This window comes from Poecile atricapillus, chromosome W, assembly GCF_030490865.1.
Source record: "Poecile atricapillus isolate bPoeAtr1 chromosome W, bPoeAtr1.hap1, whole genome shotgun sequence".
Taxonomy (NCBI): Eukaryota; Metazoa; Chordata; class Aves; order Passeriformes; family Paridae; genus Poecile; species Poecile atricapillus.
Genome location: NC_081288.1, coordinates 1,921,156 through 1,947,492, shown reverse-complemented (window position 1 = coordinate 1,947,492; position 26,337 = coordinate 1,921,156). Strand labels below are relative to the sequence as shown.

Genomic DNA, 26,337 nt, shown 5'->3' with positions numbered 1-26,337 from the left:
TCCCAACAATCCAAATAAAAATAAATCCCAACAATCCCAAAAACCCCAGCTCCATCTCAACAATCCAAATAAATCCCATAAACCCATCCCAAAAATCCCAATAAATCCCAACAATCCCAAAAATCCCAGATCCATCTCAACAATCTCAATAAATCCCAAATAAATCCCAATAAATCCCAATAAATCCCAAATAAATCCCAATAAATCCCACAAACCCATCCCACCAATCCAAATTTTCCCCAGCTTTTTCTTTTTTTTCTTACCATTCCCACAGAATTCCCAACTTTTTTTCCTTAATCCCAGATTTTTCCATCCCCTCAGGCCTCCCACCCTGGATCTCCGCCACGTGATGGAATTGACCGAGCTCAGGAAAAAACTCCCGGAAGCCGCGTTCCGGAAAAAAAACTACACCGGGAACGACGGTGGGTTGGGAATATCCCAAATTCCCGGAATTTCCAACCGTTCCCGGCTCCGTCCAGCCGGGAATCCGTGGAAAATTCCCGGTTTTTTCCTTTTCCCAGTTTGTTTCCAGGGGTTTTTCTGCAGCCTCTACGAGGTGGAAATAACAGCCAAGGATCGATCCCGGCTGGATCCGCTGCTGGAAAAGCTCAAGGAAAAGGAGCTGGTGAGGATTTTCCCGGAATTTTTTCCGGGAATTTTTTCCAGGATCGAGGTCTGGGAATGGAATTTTTGTTATCCAGAAGGGATTCCTGGCTTCCAATGGGGATTTTCCGGCTTTTTTTTGGCCTTGGTTGTTGGTTCAGTTTCCGGTTGGGAATTCCATTTAAATCCATTTATTTCAACGATTAATTCAGAAATTAATTAATTTCAATGTATTTCCATTATTTAGTTCTATTTCAATCCATTTATTTCAATCATTAATTCAGAAATTAATTTGTTAATTAATTTATTTTCATAATTTAATTCCATTTTAATCCATTTATTTCAAAGATTAATTCAAAAATTAATTAATTTCAATTTATTTCCATTATTTCCATTTCAATCAATTAATTTCACTCATTAATTCCATAATTAATCAATTTAATCAATTTATTTCTGTCATTTAATTCTACTTTAATTAATTTATTTCAACCATTAATTCAAAAATAATTAATTTAAGTTTATTCCCCTTATTTAATTCAATTTCAATCCATTAATTTAAATCATTAATTCCAAAATTAATTAATTAATCAATTTATTTCCATTATTTCCACTTCTGTAAATTAATTTCAGTTATTAATTCCATAATTAATTCATGTAATCAATTTGTTTCTGTTTTTAATTTCATTTCCATCCATTGATTTCAACCATTAATTCAAAATTAATCAACTTAATTCCAAAATTAACCTATTTAATCAATTTATTTCCATCATTTAATTCCATTTTAATCCATTTGTTTCTATCTTTAATTCAAAAAATTTTTAATTTCAATTTATTTCCAGTATTTCCATTTCAATCAATTAATTTCAATCATTAATTCCAAAATTAATCTATTTAATCAATTTATTTCTGTTATTTAATTCCATTTTAATCCATTTATTTTAATTATTAATTCAGAAATTAATTGCAATTTATTTCTTTTTTTAATTCCATTTCAATCCATTTATTTCAATCATTAATTCAAAATTAATCAATTTAATTCCAAAATTAACCTACTTAATCAATTTATTTCTGTCATTTAATTCCATTTTAGTCTGTTTATTTCAACCATTAATTCAGAAATTAATTAATTTCAATTTATTTCTTTTTTTAATTCCATTTCAATCCATTTATTTCAATCATTAATTCCAAAATTTATTCATTTAATTCCAAAATTAACCCATTTAAGCAATTTATTTCCATTATTTCCATTTCAATCCATTTATTTCAATCATTAATTCCAAAACTAATTAATCAACTTGCTTGTTTTTTTTAATTCCATTTCCATCCATTTATTTCAACCATTAATTAAAAAAATTTCAATTTATTCCCATTATTTAATTCTATTTCAAGCCATTCATTTCAGTCATTAATTCCAAAATTAATCCATATAATTTCAAAATTAATTAATTTAATCAATTTATTTCTGTTAATTCCATTTCAATCCATTTATTTCAACCATTAATTCCAAAATTAATCAATTTAATTCCAAAATTAATTAGTTTAATCAATTTATTTCCGTTATTTAATTCCATTTCCATCCCTTTATTCCATCCCAGCGGCTCCGGGATCAGATTCCCGGGATTTGCAGGGATTTCTGTGGGATTTGGGTCGGGAATTTTGGATTTGGGATTTTCCTCTCTCTGTTCCAGGCGATCCTGAAATTCCTGCGGGAGCGCGGAGCGCTGCTGCTGCTGCCGGCCCGCGGTGAGCCCCGCCTGCCCCTAGGCCCGGCTTTAGGCCTGGCTTCAGTCCTGCCCTTAATCCTGTCCCTAATCCTGTCCTTAATCCTGCCCTTAATCCTGGCTTTAGTCCTGCCCCTAGGCCCGGCTTTAGGCCTGGCTTTAGTCCTGGCTTCAGTCCTGCCTCTGGGCCTGGCTTCAGTCCTGCCCTTAATCCTGCCCTTAGACCCGGCTTTAGGCCTGCCCCTAGACCTGGTTTTAGGACTGGCTTCAGTCCTGGCTTTAGGCCTGCCCTTAATCCTGCCCTTACTCCTGGCTTTAGTCCTGCCCTTAGGCCTGGCTTTAGGCCCAGCTTGGGGGCTTCAGAAACCCAAACCCAGCCTGGGGTCTTTAAACTGATCCTGGGGCTTTAAACCCAGCCTGGATCCTTTAAATCTGGGTTCTTAACCCCAGCCTAGATCCTTAAACCCAGCCTGGATCCTTTAACTGCATCTGGGATCCTTAAACCTGGCCTGAGCCCTTAAACCCAGCCTGGATCCTTAACCTGAGCCTGGGTTCTTCAGCCAGACCTGAATTCCTGAACCTAAACCTGAACCCAGACCTGGATCCCTGATCCCCATTCCTGGATCCCATCCTGGATCCCTGATCCCCATTCCCAGATCCCGTCCTGGATCCCATCCCAATTCCCGGATCCCATCCCTGACACACTCCTAGATCCCATCCCAGATCCCAATTCCCGGATCCCATCCCCATCCTGGATCCCATCCTCCTTCCCTGACCCCTGACCTACTCCTGGATCCCATCCCAGATCCCAATTCCTGGATCCCATCCTGGATCCCATCCCAGACCCCTGACCCACTCCTGGATCCCTTATCCCATCCCAGATCCCATCCTGGATCCCATCCCAATTCCCGGATCCCATCCCTGACACTCCTAGATCCCATCCCAGATCCCAATTCCTGGATCCCATCCCCATCCTGGATCCCATCCTCCTTCCCTGACCCACTCCTGGATCCCATTCCAGATCCCGTCCTGGATCCCATCCCTGACCCCTGACCCACTCCTGGATCCCATCCCAGATCCCAATTCCCGGATCCCATCCCCATCCTGGATCCCATCCTCCTTCCCTGAGCCCTGACCCACTCCTGGATCCCATCCCAGATCCCTGACCCATTCCAGATCCCTGACCCACTACTGGATCCCATCCCAGATCCCTGACCCACTCCTGGATCCCATTCCTGGATCCCATCCCTGACCCCTGACCCACTCCTGGATCCCATCCTGGATCCCAATTCCCGGATCCCATCCTGGATCCCATCCCTGACTCATTCCTAGATCCCATCCTGGATCCCATCCCAGATCCCAGATCCCATTCCAGACCCCTGACCCACTCCTGGATCCCTGATCCCAATTCCTGGATCCCATCCTGGATCCCTGACCCCTGACCCACTCCTGGATCCCATTCCCATGTGGATCCCGGTTGGATCCCTGATCCCAGCTGGATCCCTTATCCTGGTTGGATCCCGGTTGGATCCCTGATCCCGGCTGGATCCCTGATCCCGGTTGGATCCCGGCTGGATCCCTGATCCCGGTTCTCTCCCGCAGCTGCTCCATCCGAGGATCCCGGCGGCCTCGTGGCGCTGTTCCTGTTCCCGGCTCCACGCGGCCTCACAGGTACGGACACACGGACACACAAACGGACACACGGACACACACATGGACACACGGACACACGGACACACGGACAGACACACGGACACACGGACACATGGACAGACGGACACACGGACACACGGACGGACACACACACGGACACACGGACACACACACGGACACACGGACACACACACGGAGACACACACGGAGACACACACGGACACACACACAGACACACACACGGACACACACACGGACACACGGACACGGGACATTTTCCCTAGGGATGGATTTTAAATTTAATTTAATTTAATTTAATATAAATTAATTTGATTTAATTTAAAATTTAATTTAATTTAATTCAGTTTATTTTAACTTAATTTAAAATTGAATTTAATTTAATTAAATTTAAAATTTAATTTAATTTACTTCAATTTATTTTATTTTAATTCAATTCAATTCATTTTGTTTTAATTTAGTTTAATTTATCTTAGTTTAATTCAATTTAATTCAATTTATTTTATTTCAATTTAATTCAATTTAATTTAAAATTTAATTTAATTTAATTTAATTAGGTTTATTTCAACTTAATTTGAAATTGAATTTATTTCAATTTAATTCAATTCAAGATTTAATTTAATTCAATTCAATTTATTTTAAATTTAATTCAATTCATTTTATTTTAACTTAATTCAATTCATTTTATTTTATTTTAGTTTAATTTATCTTAGTTAAATTCAATTTATTTTAATTCAATTTAGTTTATTTTATTTTAATTAAATTTAAAACTAATTTAATTCAATTCAATTTAATTTAATTTAAATTTAATGTAGTTTAATTTAATTAATTTAAATTCAATTTAATTTAGTATAACTTAAAATTTATTTCAATTTAAAATTAAATTTAATTCAATTTAAAATTTAATTCAATTTATTTCAATTTAATTCAATTTAATTCAAATTATTTTAATTTAATTGAATTTAAAATTTAATTTAACTCAATCTAAAATTTAATTTAATTTAAAATTTGTTGTAATTTATTTTAATTTAATGTATTTTAATCTAATTTAACTTAATTTAAAATATAATTTAATTTAAAATTTACTTCAATTTAATTAATTTATGTTTTAAATTTAATTCAATTTAATTCAATTTTATTTAATCCAATTCCTTTTTTTAATTTAAAATTTAATTTAATTCAATTTAATTTAATTTAATTTTTTTTTTTAATTTAAAATTTAATTTAATTCCATTTTTCGAGAATTCCATCCCATCCTTTCCTCCCGGGATAAAAACGAGTTTTTATTTCCCTTTCCCAGTTGAAAAGCGGGATCCAGCGGATCCAGAGGATCCAAAGGATCCGACGGATCCGAGGGAAGGCGGCGCCAGGAGCGACTTCTCCCTAAAAATCTCTTCCGTCCTCCCCGGCCTCCGCTACGCCCTGCGGAAAGCGGCCGATGATTCCTCCGGAGATTCCTCCGGAATTCCATCCCGAAACGGCTCCTGGATCCAGGAGCACCTCCAGGAATATTCCAAACTCCAGGAAAACTCCAAACTCCAGGAAAACTCCAAACTCCAGGAAAGTTCCCAGCCCGTTCCCGATCCTTCCTCCTCCTCCTCGTCCAGGGATGAAGGCGCTGCCTCTTCCCAGAAAATCTCGGAGCGTTCCCTGGCCCAGCTGTGCCGGTACCTCTCCGCTCCCGACGGATACGCCCTGGGAATAGTGGCGGCTTTGGAATGTCTGAGCGGGAATTCGGGATCCGACTCCGGGAATCCCTCGACGCCTCCGGATGGATTCTCCAAGAGTTTCACCTCTCCCACCAAACCCTGGGGCAGGGAGAACAGGAGGAAATCCAGCCGGATCCTCAGGAAGACGCGGATTCCTGGGAAAAACGACGGCGGGAGCGAGGAGGCAGCAAAGAAAAAATCCGGCGCTTCCTCTTTTCCCAAAAAATCGGGATCGGGGCGGAATTCCGGGCAGCCCATGCTGAAATTGGCCAACCTGAAACTGCCCCATGGAAGGAAAAGAGGTGAGAGCCGGAAAAACGGGATCGGATCCTTCCCGCGGCTCTGGATCTTTGGGATGGGCTGGGAAAGGTCCGGGAGATCCAAGGAAATGTTGGGAATTATCCGGGGGAAAATGGTTGGGAATTGGGGTTGTTCGTCCTTTTGAGGTTGGGTGTTCATGGTTAAACTGGGATGTTGGGAAGGGATCTGGATCCCGAAAGAAATCCTGGGAAAATCCAAAAAAAATTCCAAAAAAATTCCCCAAAATCCTGAAAAAATTCTCCAAAAAATCCCCCCCCCCCAAAAAAAAATTAAAAAAAAAAAATCACAAAAAAATCCCCCAAAAATCACGAAAAAATCCCCAAAAATTAAAAAACAATCACCAAAAATAAAAAATAATAATAATAATAAAAATATCCCCCAAAAATCCAAAAAAAATCCTAAAAAATTCCTAAAAAAATCCCCCAAAAATCCTGAAAAAATTCCCCAAAAAAATCCCCCCAAAATCCCCCAAAATCCTGAAAAAATTCCAAAAAAAAACCCCCCAAATAAAAAAAATATAAAAAAAATAAAAAAAAAATCCCCCAAAAATTAAAAAAAAATCAACCAAAAAAATCTCACAAAAATCACGAAAAAATCCCCCCAAATAAAAAAAAAAAATCACCAAGAAAATCCACCCAAAAAAAGCCACAAAAAATAATGAAAAAATCCTGAAAAATTCCCAAAAAATAAAAAAAAAATCCCCCCCAAAAATAATAAAAAAAAATCCCCGCAAAAAATCACAAAAAAATCCCCAAAAATTAAAAAACCCCTCCCCCCCAAAAAAAAATCCTAAAAAAATCCCACAAAAATCCTCCCAAAATCCTGAAAAATAAAAAAAAAATCCCCCCAAAATAAACAAAATTTTTTTAAAAATCAAAAAAATTCCCCCCAAAAATAAAAAAAAATTGCCAAAAAATCCCAAAAAATAATTTAAAAAATCCCACAAAATCCTAAAAAAATTCCACAAAAATCCACCAAAAACCCCCCACAAAAATCCTGAAAAAATCCCGAAAATTCCCAAAATAATCCCAAAATAATAATGAAAAAAATCCTGAAAAAAACCCTGAAAAACAAAAAAAAATTCCAAAAAAAGTTCCAAAAGAATTCCCCCAAAAATCCTGAAAAAAATCACAAAAATTCCCCCAAAAATCCTAAAATAATTCCCAAAAAAATCCTAAAAAAATCTCCAAAAAATCCTCAAAAAATTCCAGAAAAAATCTCTCCCAAAAAATGCCACAAAAATGTTGAAAAATCACCCCAAAAATCCCAAAAAACCCTGAAAAAATCCCAGAAAAAAACCCCCAAAAAATCCCAAAAAAATCACCAAAAAACCCCCAAAAATCCAGAAAAAATCCCAAAAAATTCCCCCCAAAATCCAAAAATAATCATGAAAAAATAGTGAAAAAATCCCCGAAAACCCCCTAAAATCCCCAAAAAATTCCCCAAAAAATCCTGAAAAGAATCCCAAAAGAATTTAAAAAAAAAAATCCCACAAAAAATCCAAAAAAACCCCCAAAAGCTCCAGAAAAAATCCAAAAAAATTCGCCAAAGAAATCCTGAAAAATATCTTGAAAAAAAATCCTAAAATAATTCCCCCAAAACATCCAAAAAAATGCCAAAAAAAATTAAAAAAAAAATCCCGAAAAATAATCTCCAAAAAATCCAAAAAACTCCCCCAAAATCCCACTTTTCCCTCCATCCATCCCTCTTCCCGATTCTTTTGGAATCCCGGGAATTCCCGAATCCAGTTCCCGCTTTTCCCCGGGCAGGCGCGGAGGTGCTGGCGGCCGAAATCATCCACAAGGATGGAAATTCCGCTCCCGACGCTCCCGGCCTGGAATCCAAGAGGCCAAAAACTCTGGAAAAAATCCCGGAGCTGAAGAAGATTCCCGAGGGCGGCGCCAAGGCGGGAAAAAGCAAAACGCAGAAAAATCCGGAAAAATCCGCGTCGAAAAGTCCGGAAAAACAGCGGGAAGAGAACGGTGAGAGAGATTTTTCCCGTTGGGAAAGGAATTCCTGTGGAATTGCCCTCGGGATTTGTGGTTCTGGTGAAATCCTTGGATGGGAAAATGGCAGAATTCCCGGAGAATTGGAATTGGATCCGTGATTTATTGATGATGGATTAATTGAGCCTTAAATTCCCAAAAAAAAGTTCCAGAATTCCCAGAAAAAGTCGGAAAAGTCCCCAAGAATAGTTTCTGAATTCCCAAAAAAAGTCCCAGAATTCCAAAAATAGTCACAAAATTCCCAAAAGAATTCCCCAAAAGAGATCCCAAAAAAATTCCCCCAAAAAAATCCCCAAAAAAGTCCCAGAATTTCCAAAAAAAGTAATAAAATTCCCAAAAGAATTCCCAAAAAATTCCCCAAAAGAATTCCCAAAAAAAGTCCCAGAATTCCCAAAAAAAAGTTCCAGAATTCCCAAAAAAAAAGAAGCCCCAAAATTCCAAAAAAAGTCACAAAAGTTCAAAAGAAAGAACGCAGAATTTCCAAAAAAAGTTCCAGAAGTCCCAAAATAATTCCCCAAAAGAATTCCCCAAAAAAATCCCCAAAAGAATTCCCCAGAAAAGTCCCAGAATTCCCCAAAAAAAGTTTCTGAATTCCCAAAAAAAGTCATAAAATTCCCAAAAGAATTCCCAAAAAATTCTCCAAAAGAATTCCAAAAAAAGTCACAAAGGTCCTCACAAAAGTCCCCCAAAGAAAGTAGCAGAATTCCCAGAAAAGTCATAAAATTCCCCCCCAAAAAAATCCCCAGAAGAATTCCCAAAAAAGCCTCAGAATTCCAAAAAAAGTCACAGAAGTCCCAAAAAAATTCCCCAAAAGAATTCCCAAAAAAAAGTTCCAGAATTTCTAAAAATAAAAGCCCCAAAATTCCAAGGAAAGTCACAGCAGTCCCAAAAAAAGAACCCAGAATTCCCCAAAAAAGTTCCAGAATTCCCAAAAAAAGTTCCAGAATTCCGAAAAAAGTCCAAGAATTCCCAAAAGAATTCCCCAAAAAAAGCTCCAGAATTCCCAGAAAAGTCACAAAATTTCCAAAAAAAGCCCCAGAATTACCCCCAAAAAGTTCCAGAATTCAAAAAAAAGTCACAAAAGTCCCCCCAAAAAAGTACCAGAATTCCCAAAAAAGTCATAAAATTCCCAAAAGAATTCCCAAAAAAAATTCCCCAAAAGAATTCCCCAAAAAAAGTCCCAGAATTCCCAAAAAAAGCAATTTGGGCTGTAAGAATCCCCGAGTTTTTCTTTTTTCCCATTTAAAATCTCATTTTCCCCATTTTAAATTGATTTTTCCCCATTTTAAATCAATTTTTCCCCTTTTCCATGGATTTTTCCCCATTCAAAATCCCATTTTTTTTCCTCTTCCCAGTAAATTTTTCTTCTCTTTCATCTCCTTTTTTCCCTCCTTTTCTTCCCTCAGGCCGGGCGGATCCTCCCTCGAGCCAATCCCGATCCTCCGGAGCCGCCATCCCGGGAAATTCCCTTTATCCCTCCGCCATTCCCGACTTTTCCCTTCCCGATTCCCAGTGCGAATCCCACGCCCTGAACCTGCTGGCTGAGCTGGCCTTGAGCTCCTGCATTCCCGCTTTTCTTCCCGAGGATTCCGGGAATTCCCGGCCCCCGTTCCCCACTTCCGACCACAAATACCACAGGGCGGAAAAACAGAGCGGAAAATCCTCCCCGAGCCGGAACCTTCCGGAAAAATCCCATCCCGACATCCCGGAATCTCCTCCCGCCGAGGAAACCTCGGGAATGTCGAGCGGGAATCCCGAATCCCGGGAAGAATCCCGGGAAGAATCCCGGGAAGAATCGCGGGAAGAATCCCAAAGCTCCGAGCTGGACACGCGCTCCATCATCTCAGCCGAGCATTCCTACGCCTCCCCAATGCCGGACGATCCCAAAAAAACCGGGAATTCCAAAGGGAATTCCCATCCCGACCTCGTGGCTCCTTCCAAGAGCGGCTCCAGGAATTCCTCGGCGGCTCCTTTGGTGGGGAAGGTGCTGCCGTTCCGGCACCAGCGGAGCGGAGCCTCGGAGCTTCCCGGTTTTCCCGGGAAAAAGGAGGATTTTTCCAAGAGGCACACGGTGAAGGTGAGCGGGAATTCCCTGCGGATCACGTTCCGCTGGGAGGAGGAATATCTGTTCCAGCTGGACAGCCGCTACACCAACGATTCCCTGGAAAAAACCGTCATCCGAGCCCTGCACGGGTAAGGCGGGCTCGGAACGATCCGGGAATGGGACGGAATGGGAATGGGATGGAATGGGATGGGTTTGGGAATGGGATGGGTTCGGGAATGGGAATGTTCCGGGAATGGGATGGGTTTGGGAATGGGAATGTTCTGGGAATGGGATGGGTTTGGGAATGGGATGGGTTTGGGAATGGGATGGAATGGAATGGGTTTGGGAATGGGAATGTTCCGCGAACGGGAATGTTCCGGGAATGGGATGGAATGGGAATGTTCCGGGAATGGGATGGATTTGGGAATGGGATGGGTTTGGGAATGGGAATATTCTGGTAATGGGAATGTTCTGGGAATGTTCCAGGAATGTTCTGGGAATGGGATGGATTTGGGAATGGGATGGGTTTGGGAATGGGAATATTCTGGGAGTGGGAATGTTCTGGGAATGTTCCAGGAATGTTCTGGGAATGGGATGGTTTTGGGAATGGGAATGTTCTGGGAATGTGATGGTTTTGGGAATGGTTTTGGGAATGGGATGGTTTTGGAATGGGATGGTTTTGGAATCGGATGGTTTTGGAATCGGATGGTTTTCGGATTGGGATGCTTTCAGGAAGGGTTTTGGGAATGGTTTCAGGAATGGGATGGGTTTGGGATGGTTTCGGGAATGGGATGGGTTTGGGAATGGTTATGGGATGGTTCTGGGAATGGGATAGGTTTGGGAATGGGATGATTTTGGGATGGATTCAGGAATGGTTTTGGGAATGGGTTGGTTTCAGGAATGGTTTAGGGAATGGGATGGTTTCAGGAATGGTTTAGGGAATGGGATGATTTTGGGATGGGATGGTTTTGGGAATGGTTTAGGGAATGGGAATGTTCCAGGAATAGAATGGTTTCAGAAATAGGATGGGTTCAGGAATGGTTTTGGGAATGGGAATGTTTTGGAATGGGAATGTTCTGGGAATGATTTCGGGAATGATTTTGGGGATGGGATGGTTTTGGGAATGGTTTTGGGAATGGGATGATTCCGGGACTGGAACGGTTTCAGGAATGGGATTATCCGTGCTTGGATCCCGTTGTTTTCCTGGAGAAAAAAACCTGGAAAGCAACAAAAACCAAACTTGGTGTGGGGTTGTTTTTTTTCCCTTGGAAAAATGGGAGGATTTTGGGGGAGGGGTGGGTGTGGTCCGGCCTGGTGGGGTGCATCCAGAAATCCATCCCGGTGGGAAAAGTGGGAATTCTGCCCCTCTCTGGTCTCACCCTGCAGAGCTGGGTGGGATTTGGGAATTCCCAGAGCAGCTGTGGCTGCCCCTGGATCCCGGGAATGGCCAAGGAAGGGTTGGAGCAGCCTGGGATGGTGGGATTGGAATGGGATGGGATTGAAGGTCCCTGGATCCCATCCCAAAGCATTCCGGGATTCTGGGATTTGGGAGGCTCCGAATCCATCCCGAGGGATTTTTCTGGGAAATGGGGATGGGAAAGAGAGGGAAAGGGAAGGGAGAGCCTTGGTGGCTTCCTGAGATTGCAAGGGAAGGCCCTGGGTCCATCAATTCCTTGGAGAGGAGATGGATCCAATGTCAGGCTCTGGAGCCAGGCTGGGAGAGCTGGGAATGTTCTCCTGGAGAAGGGAAGGATCCAGGGAGAGCTTCCAGCACATTCCAGGGCCTGCAGGGGCTCTGGGAGAGCTGGAATTTGGGAAAGACCTGGAGGGGCAGGAGCCAGGGAATGGCTCCAGATGGGAAAAGGGGAATTGGGGTGGGATTTGGGAAGGAATTCCCGGCTGGAATGGAATTCCCGGAGCCCCTGGAATCCCTGGATCATGGCAGGGGTGGCCCTGGCTGGGCTCTGAGGTCATTCCCAACCAAAGCATTCCAGGATTCCGCGATTCCCGTGGCTCCGCAGCACCTGAAGCCGTGACCCCGATCCCTCCTTCGGAGCCGGCATCTCCTCACTTTCCATTTATTCCCAAAAAAACAGCCGGAATCTGCACGGAACCACCCCGGGGGCTGAACCCTGCGGGAATCCAGGGCTGAATTCCCGGGGGCGAATCCCAACCACGCCGAATTCCCGGGATCCGGATGGAGGAGGAGGAGGAGGGTGACGAAGACGCCTCAGCCTCTTTTCCTTTCCCTTCCCAGGCCCTGGAATCCCGAAATTCCCGACGACGTGGAAGGGATGAAGCTGATCCTGCACATGTGGGTGGCTCTGTTCTACAGGAAACCCAGCAAGCTCCTGAGCAGCTCCAGGAAAGTGGTGGAGCACAGCAATCCCAGGAAATTCGTCTCCATCAGCAGCTCCGGCCGTTTCCCGGAGCTCAGCGACGACAGCCAGGATTGCTTCGGCTTCGAGACGCGGTCGGCGGATTCCGGCTCCGATCCCGACCAGATTCCCAGCAGCTCCCTGGATCCCAAAATCCCTTCCCAGCCGGAGAGGATCCCGGCAGATTCCCAGACGGACGCGGACGGAGCGGCCGGAGCCGTGGACAGCACGGTGTCCTCGTCCTCGGAGCTGCCCCGCGGGGAGGAAGAGGAGGAGGAGGAGGAGCCTTCCTCCACCAGCTGTGCCGAGGGCCTTTCCCTCCAGGAGAATTCCAGGGAAAACCTGGATATGGCAGACAGGGAGCTGGAAGCCGTTCCCGAGGAGAGCGCGCGCGACATCTCCGGCGTCAGCGAGGTGAGGCCGGCTGGGGGATCCTGGGAATGGGAATTTCATCCTAAAGGAGCAGGATTTTCCTCTTGGAAAAGAAGGAAAAAAATCCCCCAAAAATCCCAAAAAGATCCCCAAAAAATCCTGGGAAAATGATGAAAAATCCCCCCCCAAAATCCCCCCAAAAATCCCAAAGAGATCCCCTAAAAATCCTGGGAAAATGGTGAAAAATCCCCCCAAAAAATCTCCCCAAAAAATCCAAAAAAAATCCCAAAAGAATCCAAAAAAAACCAAAAAAAAGTCTGAAAAAATCCCCAAAAATCCCTCTTAAAAGGACAGGGTTTCACTTCTAAAGGAGCAAGATTTTCCTCTTGGAAAAGAATGAAAAAAATCCTAAAAAGATCCCCCAAAAAGATCCTGAAAAAATGACGAAAAATCCCAAAAAAATCCCCCCAAAAAATAAAAAAAAATCCAAAAAAAATCCCAAAATAATAAAAAAAAAAATCCCCCAAAAACTGAAAAAATTCTAAAAAATCCCCAAAAATCCCTCTTTAAAGGAGCAGGATTTTCCTCTTGGAAAAGAAAAAAAAAAATCCCCCAAAAATCCCCAAAAGATCCCGAAAAAATGACGAAAAAGCCCCAAAAAATCCAAAAAAATTAAAAAAAAAAAAATCCCAAAAGAATCCAAAAATAATCCCAAAAAAATCCCCCAAAAAATCCCCAAAAATCCCTCTTAAAAGGACAAGGTTTTACTTCTAAAGGAGCAGAATTTTGCTCTTGGAAAAGAAGGAAAAAAAATCCCCCCAAAAATCCCAAAAAGATCCCGAAAAAATTACGAAAAATCCCCCAAAAAATCCCCCCAAAAAATAAAAAAATCCCCAAAAAATCCCAAAAGAATCCAAAAAAAAAATCCCAAAAAAAGTCTGAAAAAATTCCAAAAAATCCCCAAAGATCCCTCTTAAAAAGACAGGGTTTTACTTCTAAAGGAGCAGGATTTTGCTCTTGGAAAAAAAGAAAAAAAAATCCCCCCAAAAATCCCAAAAAGATCCCGAAAAAATTACAGAAAATCCAAAAAAAATCCCCCCAAAAAATTAAAAAAAAATCCCCCCAAAAATCCCAGAAGAATCCAAAAAAAATCCCAAAAAAATCCCCAAAAAATCCTCAAAAATCACTCTTAAAAGAACAGGATTTTACTTCTAAAGGAGCAGGATTTTGCTCTTGGAAAAAAAGAAAAAAAATCCCCCCAAAAATCCCAAAAATATCCCAAAAAAATTACGCAAAATCCCCAAAAAATCCCCCCCCAAAATAAAAAAAAAATACCCCCAAAATCCCAAAAGAATCCAAAAATATCCCAAAAAAAGTCTGAAAAAATCCCCAGAAATGCCTCTTAAACGGACGGGGTTTTACTCCTAAAGGAGCAGGATTTTCCTCTTGGAAAAGAAGAAAAAGAATCCCAAAAAAGTCCCCCCAAAAAATAAATTTAAAAAAAAATCCCTAAAATTGTCTGAAAAATCCCTGTTAAAAGGACAGGATTTTCCTCTTGGAAAAGAGCAGGAATTTTCTCCTAAAAGAGCAGGAATTTTCTCCTAAAGAAGCAGGATTTTCCCCTTAGAAAAATGGGATTTTCTTCTTAAAAGAGCAGGATTTTTCTCCTAAAAGAACAGAGTTTTCCTCTTAAAAGAGCAGGATTTTCCCCTTGGAAAAAAGCGGGAATTTTCTCTTAAAAGAGCAGGATTTTACTTCTAAAAGAAGAAGGTTTTCCTGTTAGAAAAGCAGGATTTTCTTATTAAAAGAGCAGGATTTTCCCCTTTAAAAAGCAGGAATTTTCTCCTAAAGGAGCAGGATTTTCTTCTTAAAAGAGCAGGAATTTTCCTTCTGAAAGAGCAGGATTTTCCCCTTGGAAAAGAGCGGGATTTTCCCCTTTGAAAAGAGCAGGAATTTTCTCCTTGGAAAAGAGCAGGAATTTTCTCCTTGGAAAAGAGCAGGAATTTTTTCCTTGGAAAAAAGCAGGAGTTTTCTCCTAAAAGAACAAGATTTTCCCCTTGGAGGAGCAGGATTTTCCCCTTGGAAAAAAAGCAGGAATTTTCTCCTTGGAAAAGAACAGAAATTTTCTCCTATAGGAGCAGGAACTTTCCCCTTGGAGGAGCAGGAATTTTCTCCTTCGAAAAGAGCAGGAATTTTCCCCTTGGAGGAGCAGGAATTTTCCCCTTGGAAAAGAGCAGGAATTTTGTCCTGTAGGAGCAGGAATTTTCCCTTTGGAGGAGCAGGAATTTTCCCCTTGGAAAAGAGCAGGAATTTTCTCCTATAGGAGCAGGATTTTCCCCTTGGAGGAGCAGGATTTTTCTCTTGGAAAAGAGCAGGAATTTTTTCCTTGGAAAAAAGCAGTTTTCTCCTAAAAGAACAAGATTTTCCCCTTGGAGGAGCAGGATTTTCCCCTTGGAAAAAAAGCAGGATTTTTCTCTTGGAAAAGAGCAGGAATTTTCTCCTATAGGAGCAGGATTTTCCCTTTGGAGGAGCAGGATTTTCCCCTTGGAAAAGAGCAGGAATTTTCTCCTTTGAAAAGAGCAGGAATTTTCCCCTTGGAGGAGCAGGATTTTCTTCGTGGAAAAGAGCAGGAATTTTCTCCTATAGGAGCAGGATTTTCCCCTTGGAGGAGCAGGGTTTTCCCCTTGGAAAAGAGCAGGAATTTTCTCCTCTAGGAGCAGGAATTTTCCCTTTGGAGGAGCAGGATTTGCTCTGCACAAAGGAAGCAAATATTCCAGTGGTTCCTTTTCCTGGGAGGATTTACCTCTGGATTGTGTTCCAGGAGGAGCCGCTCACGGACACCCTCAGCCCTTCCCAGGATCTCCGCTCTCCCAGCAAATCCCGGGATACTCCGAGCCCGGAAAACCCCGGGATCCAAACCCCGAATTCCAGCACATGGACAACCCCCCGCTCACCTCAGGAAAACCAGGAAGAGCAGGAAAACCAGCGGGAAGGAGAAGGCGGCTCAGGGAGCGGCCCCGGCCCTCCCGAGGATGAGGAAGGAACAGGAGACTCCGGAGATTCCCTGGAAGTTGAGGATGATCCACAGCCTCCCTGTGATTCCGTGCCCTTGGAAGTGAATCCTGGAAGTGCCGAGCCCGGGGGAGCCGCTGAGGAAGGGGAGGAATCCCAGGAGCCTTCGGAGCACTCGGAAAAAGAGGAGAGGGAGGAGGAGGAGGAGGAGGAGAAGGAAGAGCTGGAGGATGAGAGCTCCTTCCTGGGCCCTGTGGATTTGGTGCTGTCGGAGAGCAGCGATGCCGAGATGGAATGTGAGCGGAATCCAGGGAATTCGGCGGCTCCGGGGGAGTTGGACCTTCCTGAAGAGGATCCCGTGCCCAGCCCCACCTCCCCGGCATCGCCCTGTCCCGACGGGGCCGGGAACGACCCCGGAGCGTTCCCGGAGGAGACGGAGCCGAACCGGGATGAGCTCCCAGATCCCTGGGACGCTCCGGCCACGCCGGGTTCGGATTGGGATGGGTTGGGATCAGGCGGGCCGGGGTCACCCCCCGGGACCAGCCCTGCCCGCGGGGATCAGCCCGACAGCGGCTCCGAGAGCCCCGGAGCTGCCGCGGACGCGCTCGGCAGCAGCTCCCGGCGGGAAAACCGGGATTCTCCCTCCGGAGAAAGGTGGGAACGCGCTGGGAGCGCGGAGTCGCCCCGCGGGCAGGGAACGGCCCTGTCCCCTGACTCCAGCTCCGTCTGCCTGACCTCTCCCGACGGATCCGTGGATCCCTGGGCCGCTCCGGAGGATCCGCCGGGAGGGAGCGGCCGCTTCCCGAGGCTCTGCGGGGACGACGCCGATCCCGACCTGGATTCCCGGGATGCCGAGGGGTCCGGCGGGAGCGGAAGCCCCGCTGCAGGCGGCGCGGAGGAGCTGGAAGATCCCACGGGATCCGGGCACGGCCGGGAATCCCCCTTGGACTACCTGGACGTGGAGGACGAGTGCCGGGCTGGGCACGGCGAGGACGCGTTCCTTGGGATGGAGAATTCCCCCGGGAATGACGGGAATGACGGCGGGAGCGCGGAGACGGAGCCAGAGATCCCTCTCCACCATCAGCACCTGGAATGGGAGCCTTCCTCCTCCTCCTCCTCCTCCTCCTCCTCCCTGGGGGTCTCGGAGCTCCCCAGGCAGCATCGGAGCTTCCCGAGCCCCTCCGGAGACGCTGCTCCCGTTTCTCCCGCTGCCGGAGGCTCCGGTGCCGGCGCTGCCGCGGCGCCCGGCCGGCGCCAGTCGGTGCTGTGCCGCCTCTGGAAGCCGTGCCGGGATGGAGGAGCCGTGCAGGTCAGCGTGGCCGCCTGGAGCCCGGATGGATCCTTGGATCCCGGCCGCTCCCGGGAACCCGAGAATTTCCCGGATCCGCGTTCCCCTGCCGAGCCGGGATCGGCGCCTCCGTCTCCTCCGTGGGACGAGGCCGCGGAGCCGGGATCGCCGTTCCCTGAGGATCTCCCTGGGACGTTCCCTCGCTCTCCGGACAGCGCCCGGTGCTCCGGGAGCCGCGGCAGCCCTGGGAGCCGGGATGGGGAGGAGCCCTTCCCGCCCCAGGATCCCGAAGGAGACGGAATTCCCAGTCCCGAGCCTTTCCCAGCCTGGGAATGTCCCCAGCCCGAGCCCTGGGACTCGTGCGAGCACAACCCCGAGGGATCCCCGGCGTTCCCCGATCCCGACTGTGCTGAGGCAGGAGAGGGAGAAATTCCCGCTTCTCCCATCCCAGCGTCGCCGTGGGACGAACACGGGGACGTTCCCGGGGAAAACCTGGAATTCAGCGAGGCCGAGGATTTTTCGGATGGGCTCCCAAGGGAAGAGCAGTTCCCGAGCCAAGACGCTGACGAGGGCTCGGCCTTCGGAGATCCATCGGAAAATTCCTTCGGTGACTCAGACCGGGAATATTGGGAGGGGGATTCTCGCTCCCCAATTCCCAGCGGGAATTCCTGCACCCTGAGATCCACGGATGCTGCAGGATCCAGGACTACCCGGGACAGCTCCCCCGGGAGCCACACGGAGCGGCACCGGGAGATCCCCTGGGATTCCGGGATGGCGCCGGCCGGGCAGGGCCGGGAGAGGACGGAAAAATTCCGACATCCCGAAAGGCGCGGCCGCCGTTCCCGGGAATCCCACCTGGCGCGATCCCTGCTGGGCACCTGGAGGGGCTCCGAGGGGATCACGCAGAGCACGTTGGACATGGAATGTCTCCGCTTCCATTATAAGCTAAAGGAAATCCTAAGGAACGTCAAACCTCCCTTCTCTACCTCCAAAAGCGTTTTCCCGGCGGAATTCCCGGCTCGGAGCGGCTCCGTCCCGCCCTCCCCGCGCAGCCGGAGCCCCTTGCGGGTGACGATCCCGCTGCCGGCGGGGCTGCGCTGCCGGAGCCGCAGATCCCGGGATTCCCGGGAATGCCGGAAGGCCGCCCCGCGCCTGGGGAAGCTGCGGTACGAGCGCGCCCCGTCGGAGCCGCGCGGAGACGTCGCCGGGATCCTGGAGGAGTATTCCCAGTTCCAGAGGGTGCTGCTGAACGGGGCCCGGGCCGATCCCCCGGAGCGGGAAGAGGCCGGGAAGGGCCGGATGGGGATGGGGGAGCTCGGGGGGACGGTGGCGGAGCTGGACGGGGCCCTGCGCTGGCACCTGCGGCGCGTGGCCGCCCGCCGAGAGCCCGGAATGTTCTTCCTGCTGGAGACCGGCGAGGAGCCCTTCTTCAGCAGGGTGGAGGTAGAGCTGCTCCTGCCGGGGAACGGGATCCGGGGGGTGGGATCTGGGGGATGGGATCCATGGGGTGGGATGGGATGGGATCCATGGGATGGGATGGGATCCGTGGGACAGGTTCCAGGGGATGGGATCTGTGGGGTGAGATGGGAGGGGGTGGGATCCATGGGGTGGGATCCGTGGGGCAGGATCTGGGGGGTGGGATCCATGGGATAGGATCTGGGGGGTGGGATCCGGAGGGTCGGATCCATGGGATGGGATCCGGGGGGTGGGATCTGTGAGATGGAATCTGTGGGGTGGGATCCATAAGATGGGATGGGATTCAGGGATGGGGTCTGTGGGATGGGATCTGTGGGGTGGAATGGGAATGGATCCGTGGGATGGATTAGGATGGATCAGGATGGATCAGGATCAGTTGGGATGGATCAGGATTGGTCGGGATGGATCAGGAATGGATTGGGATGGATCAGGAGTGGATTGGGATGGATCAGAATTGGTTGCGATGGATTGGGATCAGTTGGGATGGATTGGGATGGATCGAGATGGATTTGGGATGGATCAGAATTGGATCAGGATTGGTGGGGATGGATCAGGAATGGATTGGGGTGGGTCAGGATTGGTCGGGATGGATCAGGATGGGTCAGGGTGGATCAGGATAGATCGAGATGGATCAGGATTTGTTGGGATGGATCAGGATTTGTTGGGATGGGCAGCTCCAGGGGAGAGCTGAGGGTGGCAGGAACCTCGGGAAAGCCGACCGGGATGGTTTGGGAGCTGGGAGCCACCTCAGCTCCCAGCACCAGGAATTGGGATCTCAGGCTCTGAGGATGGACAGGATCCTTGGGATTGAGCCACAGGAGAATCATGGAATGGTTTGAGTGGGAAGGACCTTAAGGATCATCCAATCCCAGCCCCAAGGGCGGGGTCACCTCCCCCTGTCCCACTCCCAGGGATCTTTGGGAATTCCATCCCAGCCAGGAATTCCTCCCCAAGAAGATCCCACCAGGATCTTCTCCGGCTGGAGAATCCCAACCGGCCGAGGCCACCGCTGTCCCCAGCTGCCACCTCCAGCTGGCTCTGAGACCCCTCCTGGGCTGGGCCCTCCCTTTCCGTTATTCCCAGGAAATCTTTTCCCATCCCAGCTCCCGCTCTGTGTTCCAGGCCGTGCTGAAGGCCGAGGGTTTGGTGCGGGCGGAGCCGCGGGAGCTCGGCGGGACCCGGCGCCGCCGCCGGCTGCTGGTGGTGGTCAGGAATGAGGACATCTCCTCCCACATCCACAGCGTGAGCCCCACACCCTCCTCTCCTTCCATCCCATCCCATGGATCCCATCCCATCCCATCCCATCCCATCCCATCCCATGGATCCCATCCCATCCCATCCCATCCCATCCCATCCCATCCCATGGATCCCATCCCATCCCATCCCATCTCATCCCATCCCATCCCATGGATCCCATCCCATCCCATCCCATCCCATCCCATCCCATCCCATCCCATCCCATCCCATCCCATGGATCCCATCCCATCCCATCCCATCCCATCCCATCCCATCCCATGGATCCCATCCCATCCCATCCCATCCCATCCCATCCCATCCCATCCCATCCCATCCCATCCCATCCCATCCCATCCCATCCCATCCCATGGATCACATCCCATGGATCACATCCCATCCCATCCCATCCCATCCCATGGATCCCATGGATCCCATGGATCCCATCCCATCCCATCCCATCCCCAAAAAAATGGGAGCAATCCAGCGCAAAGAATTCCCTTGGGAACGACGATTACGGGGAACGTTTCACCCCCGTGACGCCTCCGGGGTTTGGGTTTGGGAAGGTCGGGGCGTGCAGGGCGTGGGCCGGGCTAACTGGATTTGGGGAATTTTTGGGATTTGGGAATTTTTGGGGATTTGGGGGATTCAGGAGCTGTTCCCAATGCTCCGGGCCCGGGGCAGGTGCTGTGCTGGGCTCCCCGGATTTTTGGGATTTTTGGGATTTGGGGGATTCAGGGGCTGTTCCCAACGCTGAGGGCAGGTGCTGTGTGTGGGGTGTGTGTTGGGCTGGGCTCCCCAGATTTGGGGGATTTTTGGGATTTGGGGGATTTTTGGGATTTGGGGGATTCAGGAGTTGTTCCCAACACTCCGGGCCCGGGCAGGTGCCGTGCCAGGCTCCCCAGATTTGGGGGATTTTTGGGATTTGGGGGATTTTTGGGATTGAGGATCTATTCCCAACGCTGAGGGCAGGTGCCGTGTGTGGGCTGTGTGTTGGGCTGGGCTCCCCAGATTTGGGGGATTTTTGGGATTTGGGGGATTTTTGGGATTTGGGGGATTTTTGGGATTCAGGAGCTATTCCCACACTGCGGGCAGGTGCCGTGCCTGCTGGAGCTGAAGCGCTGTCCCCGCGTGGTTTTCGCCGGCGTGGACGATCCCGAGGATGTGGCGGCCGACACATTCCAGGAGCTTTTCCAGGCCGGAGGATTTGTGGTGTCGGACGAGGAGCTGCTGGAAAGGGTGACCCTGGGTGAGCCTCGCTGGCACATTCCCAAACCCTGGCTCTTTTCCAGTAGGGAATTCCTGCCCTCTTGACATTTGGATCCCAAGTTTTGGGTGCCCAGCTCAGGGATCCCAGAACATCCCGGGATGTTTGTTCAGCCTGGAGAGTCACGGAATGGTTGAGGTTGGAAAAGGCCTTAAGGGTTGTCCAATTCCATGAACATTCCAGGGATCCAGGGGCAGCCACAGCTCCTCTGGGAATCCCAGGAATTCCCTCCCGGTATCCAGTGGAAAAAGGAGAACTTTGGCTCCTCAGTGGGAAGGGACAGGGAAAAGGGAGCCGGCTCTTCCGGGAGAGGCCCAGGGGGCGACAGGGACGAGCTGCCCTCGGGAATCAGGGAATAAATCCAGGATCCTGCTTCCCCATCCCATCCTTGGAGAGACTCGGAGCTCGACTGGACAAAGCCCCCCAGGCCCCCTTCCCATTATCCCTGCCCTGTGTCCCCTTCCTGTGTCCCTTTCCCACTTTTCCCTGTTCTATGTCCCTTTCCCACTTTTCCCTGTTCCTGTGTCCCCTTCCTGTGTCCCTTTCCCACTTTCCCCTGCTCTGTTCCCACTTTTCCCTGTTCTGTGTCCCTTTCCCACTTTTCCTGCTCCTGTGTCCCTTTCCCACTTTTCCCTGCCCGTATCCCCATCTATCCCTGCTCCTGTGTCCTTTTCCCACCTATCCCTGCTCTGTTCCTATTTTTCCCTGTTCTGTGTCCCCCTTTCCCTTTATCCCTGATCCTCTGTGTCCCACTTTTCCCTGCTCCTGTGTCCCTTTCCCACTTTTCCATGTCCCTGTATCCCACTTTTCCTGCCCCTTATCCCACTTTTCCTGCCCCTGTATCCCGTTTTTCCTGCCCCTGTATCCCACTTTTCCGGCTCCGTTGTTCCAGGCCAGCTGCAGCGGGTGGTCAAGGTGCTGGAGCAGCTCAACCGGAGCGGGAGCTGGAAGTGGCTCCTGCACCACGGGGAGAGCAGGAAACTCCGAGGGGACCTCAGGTAACGGCTCCACCCGGGATCGCGGGATTTTCGGGATGCAGCAGCGGGATTCGGGATCTGGAGAGCATCCAGGCCTGGAATTTTGTCCTGGATGAGGCTCCTGGGGAGGCAGAGATTTCCCTGGAGGAGCTGCACATTCCCAAAATTCCAGCAGCAAATTCCCAGAGCTCATCCCGGCTCCCCTGGGAGCTCGGGGAGCCTTCCTGGGGCTCTTCCTCCCATCACATCCGGGATTTGGGAATTTGGGAAGCCCTGAGCTGGAATTCCCACCCCAGTTCCCAGCAGGAATGGCTGCTCCGGCCTGGGATAAAAATACTTGGAAAGGAAAAGCTGGGAAAAGGAAGGGATTCATTCCCTGCTTCCCATCACAGGCCATTCCCAGGAAAACCAAAATCCATCGGCACAGCCTCTCCCAACGCCCCCTCTTCCTCCTCTTCCTCCTCTTCCTCCTCCTCTTTCTCCTCTTTCTCCTCCTCTTTCTCCTCTTCCTCCTCCTCCTCCTCCTCCCGGTTCCCGTCCCGGGTACCATTCCAGGCTCTGGAATATCCCTCGGGATCGAGGCGCTGCCTGTCCCGCCCTCGGCTTTTCCAAACGCTGCCAAAGCAGCAGCCAAACATCCCTGAGCCACCCAAAAAATCCCAAATCCCAAAACCCCACAGATCCCAAAACCCCACAGATCCCAAAACCCCACAGATCCCAAAACCCAACAGCTCCCAGCACCAATCCCAAATCCCACAGATCCCAAAACCCCACAGCTCCCAGCACCAATCCCAAATCCCACAGATCCCAGCACCAATCCCAAACCTCCACAGATCTCGGCACCAATCCCAAAACCAGCACCAATCCCAAACCCTCACAGATCCAAAAACCCCACAGATCCAAAAACCCCACAGATCCCAGAATCCCACAGCTCCCAGCAACAATCCCAAAACCAGCAGTGATCTCAAACCCCACAGCTCCCAGCACAGTCCCAAAACCCCACAGATCCAAAAACCCCACAGATCCCAAAACCCCACAGATCCCAGAACATCACAGATCCCGGCACCAATCCCAAACCCCCACAAATCCCAGCAACAATTCCGAAACCAGCAGCGATCCCAAACCACACAGATCCAAAAACCCCAGAGCTCCCAGCACCAATCCCAAAACCAGCACCAATCCCAAACCCTCACAGATCCCGGCACCAGTCCCAAACTCCCACAAATCCCAGCACCAATCCCAGAACCCCACAGCTCCCAGGACCGATCCCAAAACCAGCACCAATCCCAAACCCCACATCACCCAGCACCAATCCCAAACCCCACAGATCCCAAACCCCACATCTCCCATCACCAATCCCAAACCCATCCCCAAGATGAAAATGAACCACCAAGGACCCCTCAGGCACAACGAGCCCAGGGGGAATTTTTCCCTTTTGCTCCTCACAAATCCCCTCCAGGCCGGGAAAATCCCCCGGAGCGGCCGATCCCAAAATTCCCGCTCCTTCCGGAGCCCGATCCCGATCCCTCCCGTGCCGGTGTCTCCGCAGGGCCGACGCTGACGGCCGCAGGAAGCAGCTGCTGCTGCGTTGGTGCCGCGGCGCGGAGCTGCTGGAGCCGCTGCCCTTCCACGGCTGCGACGCGGCGCCGGCTCCGGAATCGCGGCGCGTCCAGTGCCTGCTGGAGCTGCAGGTGCGGCACATCCGCGCCAGGTTCGCCGTCTATCTCACAGGTAAAGGCGATCCCTGAGATTTCCCGCTCTGGAAATGCCCGGGAAATCGGAGGAGGGATAAAACGATCCCGGTTTTCCGGCCGTTCCCGTGGGAATTGCGAGGGGTTTTTGGAGGTTGGCGAATTCCAGTGGTTTTTGGAGCCTCGTGGGTGCAGAGCAGCCGTGGTGGGATTTAGGGATAATTCCCACGGGGTTGGGAACGGCCTCGTTTGTTTGGATTAACGGAGCTGCTCCTCCTCCTCCTCCCCTGGCAGAAAATCCCGGCGGCAGCAGCAGGGAAATCCTGGAAAGCAAAGGAATTCTGGTGGCTGACGTCAACACCTTCCTGGGGACGGTGCAGAAAGTGGCTGCTCCCTTCAGAAGGAGCTACTGGTAAGGGGGAAAAACTTGGGATTGATCCCAGAGAGTTGGGAGCAGCTCTGGGAGCTGGGATCCCGCACAGAGCAGGGGATTGAGGGATCTGCCAGCGCTCGGCGCTGCTGGAAAACGGGAAAAACTCCAGGCCTGGCCCAGGGGAGGCCCTGGGGAAACTCCTGGAGAGGTTCCAGGGGAGGCTCTGGGGAAACTCCTGGGAGGCTCCAGGGGAAGCTCTGGGGGAGCCCTGGAGAGGCCCTGGAAAGGTTCCAGGAGAGGCTCCAAGGGAGGTTCTGGGGAGGTTCCAGGGGAGGCTCTGAGGAGGTCCCAGGGGAGGTTCCAGGGGAGGCCCCAGGGGAGGCTGCACCGCCCGCAGGGATCCGGGCGCTGACCGGCGCCGCATCTGTTCCAGGTGACGGAGCAGAGCCACGGACACGGAGCAGAGCCACGGACACGGCTCCTCCCCAGGCCCTGGGGCACCGGTTTGGGCATCCCAGTCCTGTGGGGACATCCACAGCCATCCCAGTGGATCCCAGACACCCATCCTGGTGGATCCCAGACACCCATCCCGGTGGATCCCAGACATCCATCCAGGGGATTCTCACACCCATCCCGGTGAATCCCAACCACCGGTGGATCCCCACACCCATCCTGGTGGATCCCCACCCCCATCCCAGTGGATCCCCACCCCCATCCCAGTGGATCCCCATCCTGGTGGATCCCGGCCGCTGCTGGGGGATCTGTTTTGGCTCTGTACATAAATGTTATTTAAAGGCGGGGAGCACAAACCCTCTGGGATCCGTTCCCCTCCTTCCACTCTCCACGGAAAAGGTTCTGACGGCACCCGGAAATCACCGCAGACCTTCCAGGCCTTCGGTGCCCTTGAGATTCACCTCAAGTCAATTTTCCCAAAGTTTCCTGGAGGTTGGGAAGGAGCAGAAATCCGTTTTCCACACTGCTACCGTTGCTGCTACCGTTCAGGCCCACGCTACGCTCCAGCTGCCCCCGGTTCCAGTTCCTGCCCGCGGAATCCTCGGAGGGAGCGGGAAGCCGGGATGGGGGAACGGGAGTTGTTCCTTACGGGGAAACGCCGCGTCCGAGCCCCAATCCCAAGCCGGCTCCGTGGGCCAGGGGCCTCCTTGGAGTTTTGTTTTGAAATCCCAGAGTGCGAGGCCGTTCTGTACAGGATGACTTTGTAAAGAGTTTGATTAATAAAACCTCCAAAAAAAAATGGGATTTTCCCCCAGCTCTGCTTTCGGGAGAGGGGATCCCGCTCGGCATCCGGCCTTTTCCGACAGGGACAGGGAGGGCTGGGGGTTTTCCAGCTGGGATGGAGGTTGGGAATCGGCAAGGAGCGAGAAAATGATGGATGCCATCGTCCCATGGATGCCATCGTCCCATGGAATGCTATCAGCCTGTGGTTGCCATCGTCCCATGGATGCCATCGTCCCATCATCCCATGGATGCCATCATTCCAAGGATGCCATCATTCCCAAGGATGCCATCGTCCCATGGATGTCATTGCCCCATGGATACCATCATCCCATGGACGCCATCATCCCATGGATGCCATCGTCCCATGGACGCCATCATCCCATGGACGCCATCATCCCATGGATGCCATCGTCCCATGGATGCCATCATGCCATGGATGCCATCATTCCCATGGATGCCATCATTCCATGGATGCCATCATCCCATCATCCCATGGATGCCATTGTCCCATCATCCCATGGACGCCATTGTCCCATAGATGCCATCATCCCATAGATGCCATCATCCCATGGATGCCATCATCCCATGGATGCCATCGTCCCATGGATGCCATCGTCCCATCATCCCATGGATGCCATCATCCCATCATCCCGTGGATGCCATCGTCCCATGGATGTCGTTGTCCCATGGATGTCGTTGTCCCATGGATGCCATGGTGCTTCCCCACGGGAAGGGCGGGAGAAGCGGAGGAAGAACCGGGATGAGCGGCAGGGGGGGATAATAAATGATAAATCCCATTTGAGGGTTTCTCTTCCACCTGCGCTGGGTCTGGCCTGGCTCGTGGGGGCTGCACGGGGGGAGCTTCCCCAGCTGAGCCGGGGGAAGTGCTCCTGGAAGTGAAACCTTGGGAATTCTTCCTGGAAGTGAAACCTCGGGAATTCTTCCTGGAAGTGAAACCT

General features: G+C 49.6%; 1 protein-coding gene across 1 annotated transcript in view; it reads left to right on the top strand.

Annotated features, from left to right (window-relative positions):
* LOC131591421 (protein TASOR 2-like) overlaps positions 1-25,380 on the top strand; it is a 43,381-nt gene extending 18,001 nt beyond the window's left edge. The window contains exons 10-24 of the mRNA XM_058862103.1: positions 322-422; positions 522-625; positions 2,292-2,346; positions 3,927-3,995; positions 5,296-6,006; positions 7,795-8,007; positions 9,438-10,224; positions 12,333-12,867; positions 15,647-18,568; positions 19,724-19,843; positions 20,930-21,083; positions 21,994-22,099; positions 23,628-23,809; positions 24,064-24,181; positions 24,576-25,380. Coding sequence (XP_058718086.1) covers positions 322-422; positions 522-625; positions 2,292-2,346; positions 3,927-3,995; positions 5,296-6,006; positions 7,795-8,007; positions 9,438-10,224; positions 12,333-12,867; positions 15,647-18,568; positions 19,724-19,843; positions 20,930-21,083; positions 21,994-22,099; positions 23,628-23,809; positions 24,064-24,181; positions 24,576-24,579 — 6,181 coding nt within the window. The 3' untranslated portion in view covers positions 24,580-25,380. The remainder of the gene's footprint in view (positions 1-321; positions 423-521; positions 626-2,291; positions 2,347-3,926; positions 3,996-5,295; positions 6,007-7,794; positions 8,008-9,437; positions 10,225-12,332; positions 12,868-15,646; positions 18,569-19,723; positions 19,844-20,929; positions 21,084-21,993; positions 22,100-23,627; positions 23,810-24,063; positions 24,182-24,575) is intronic.
* The last annotated feature ends 957 nt before the right edge of the window (positions 25,381-26,337 follow it).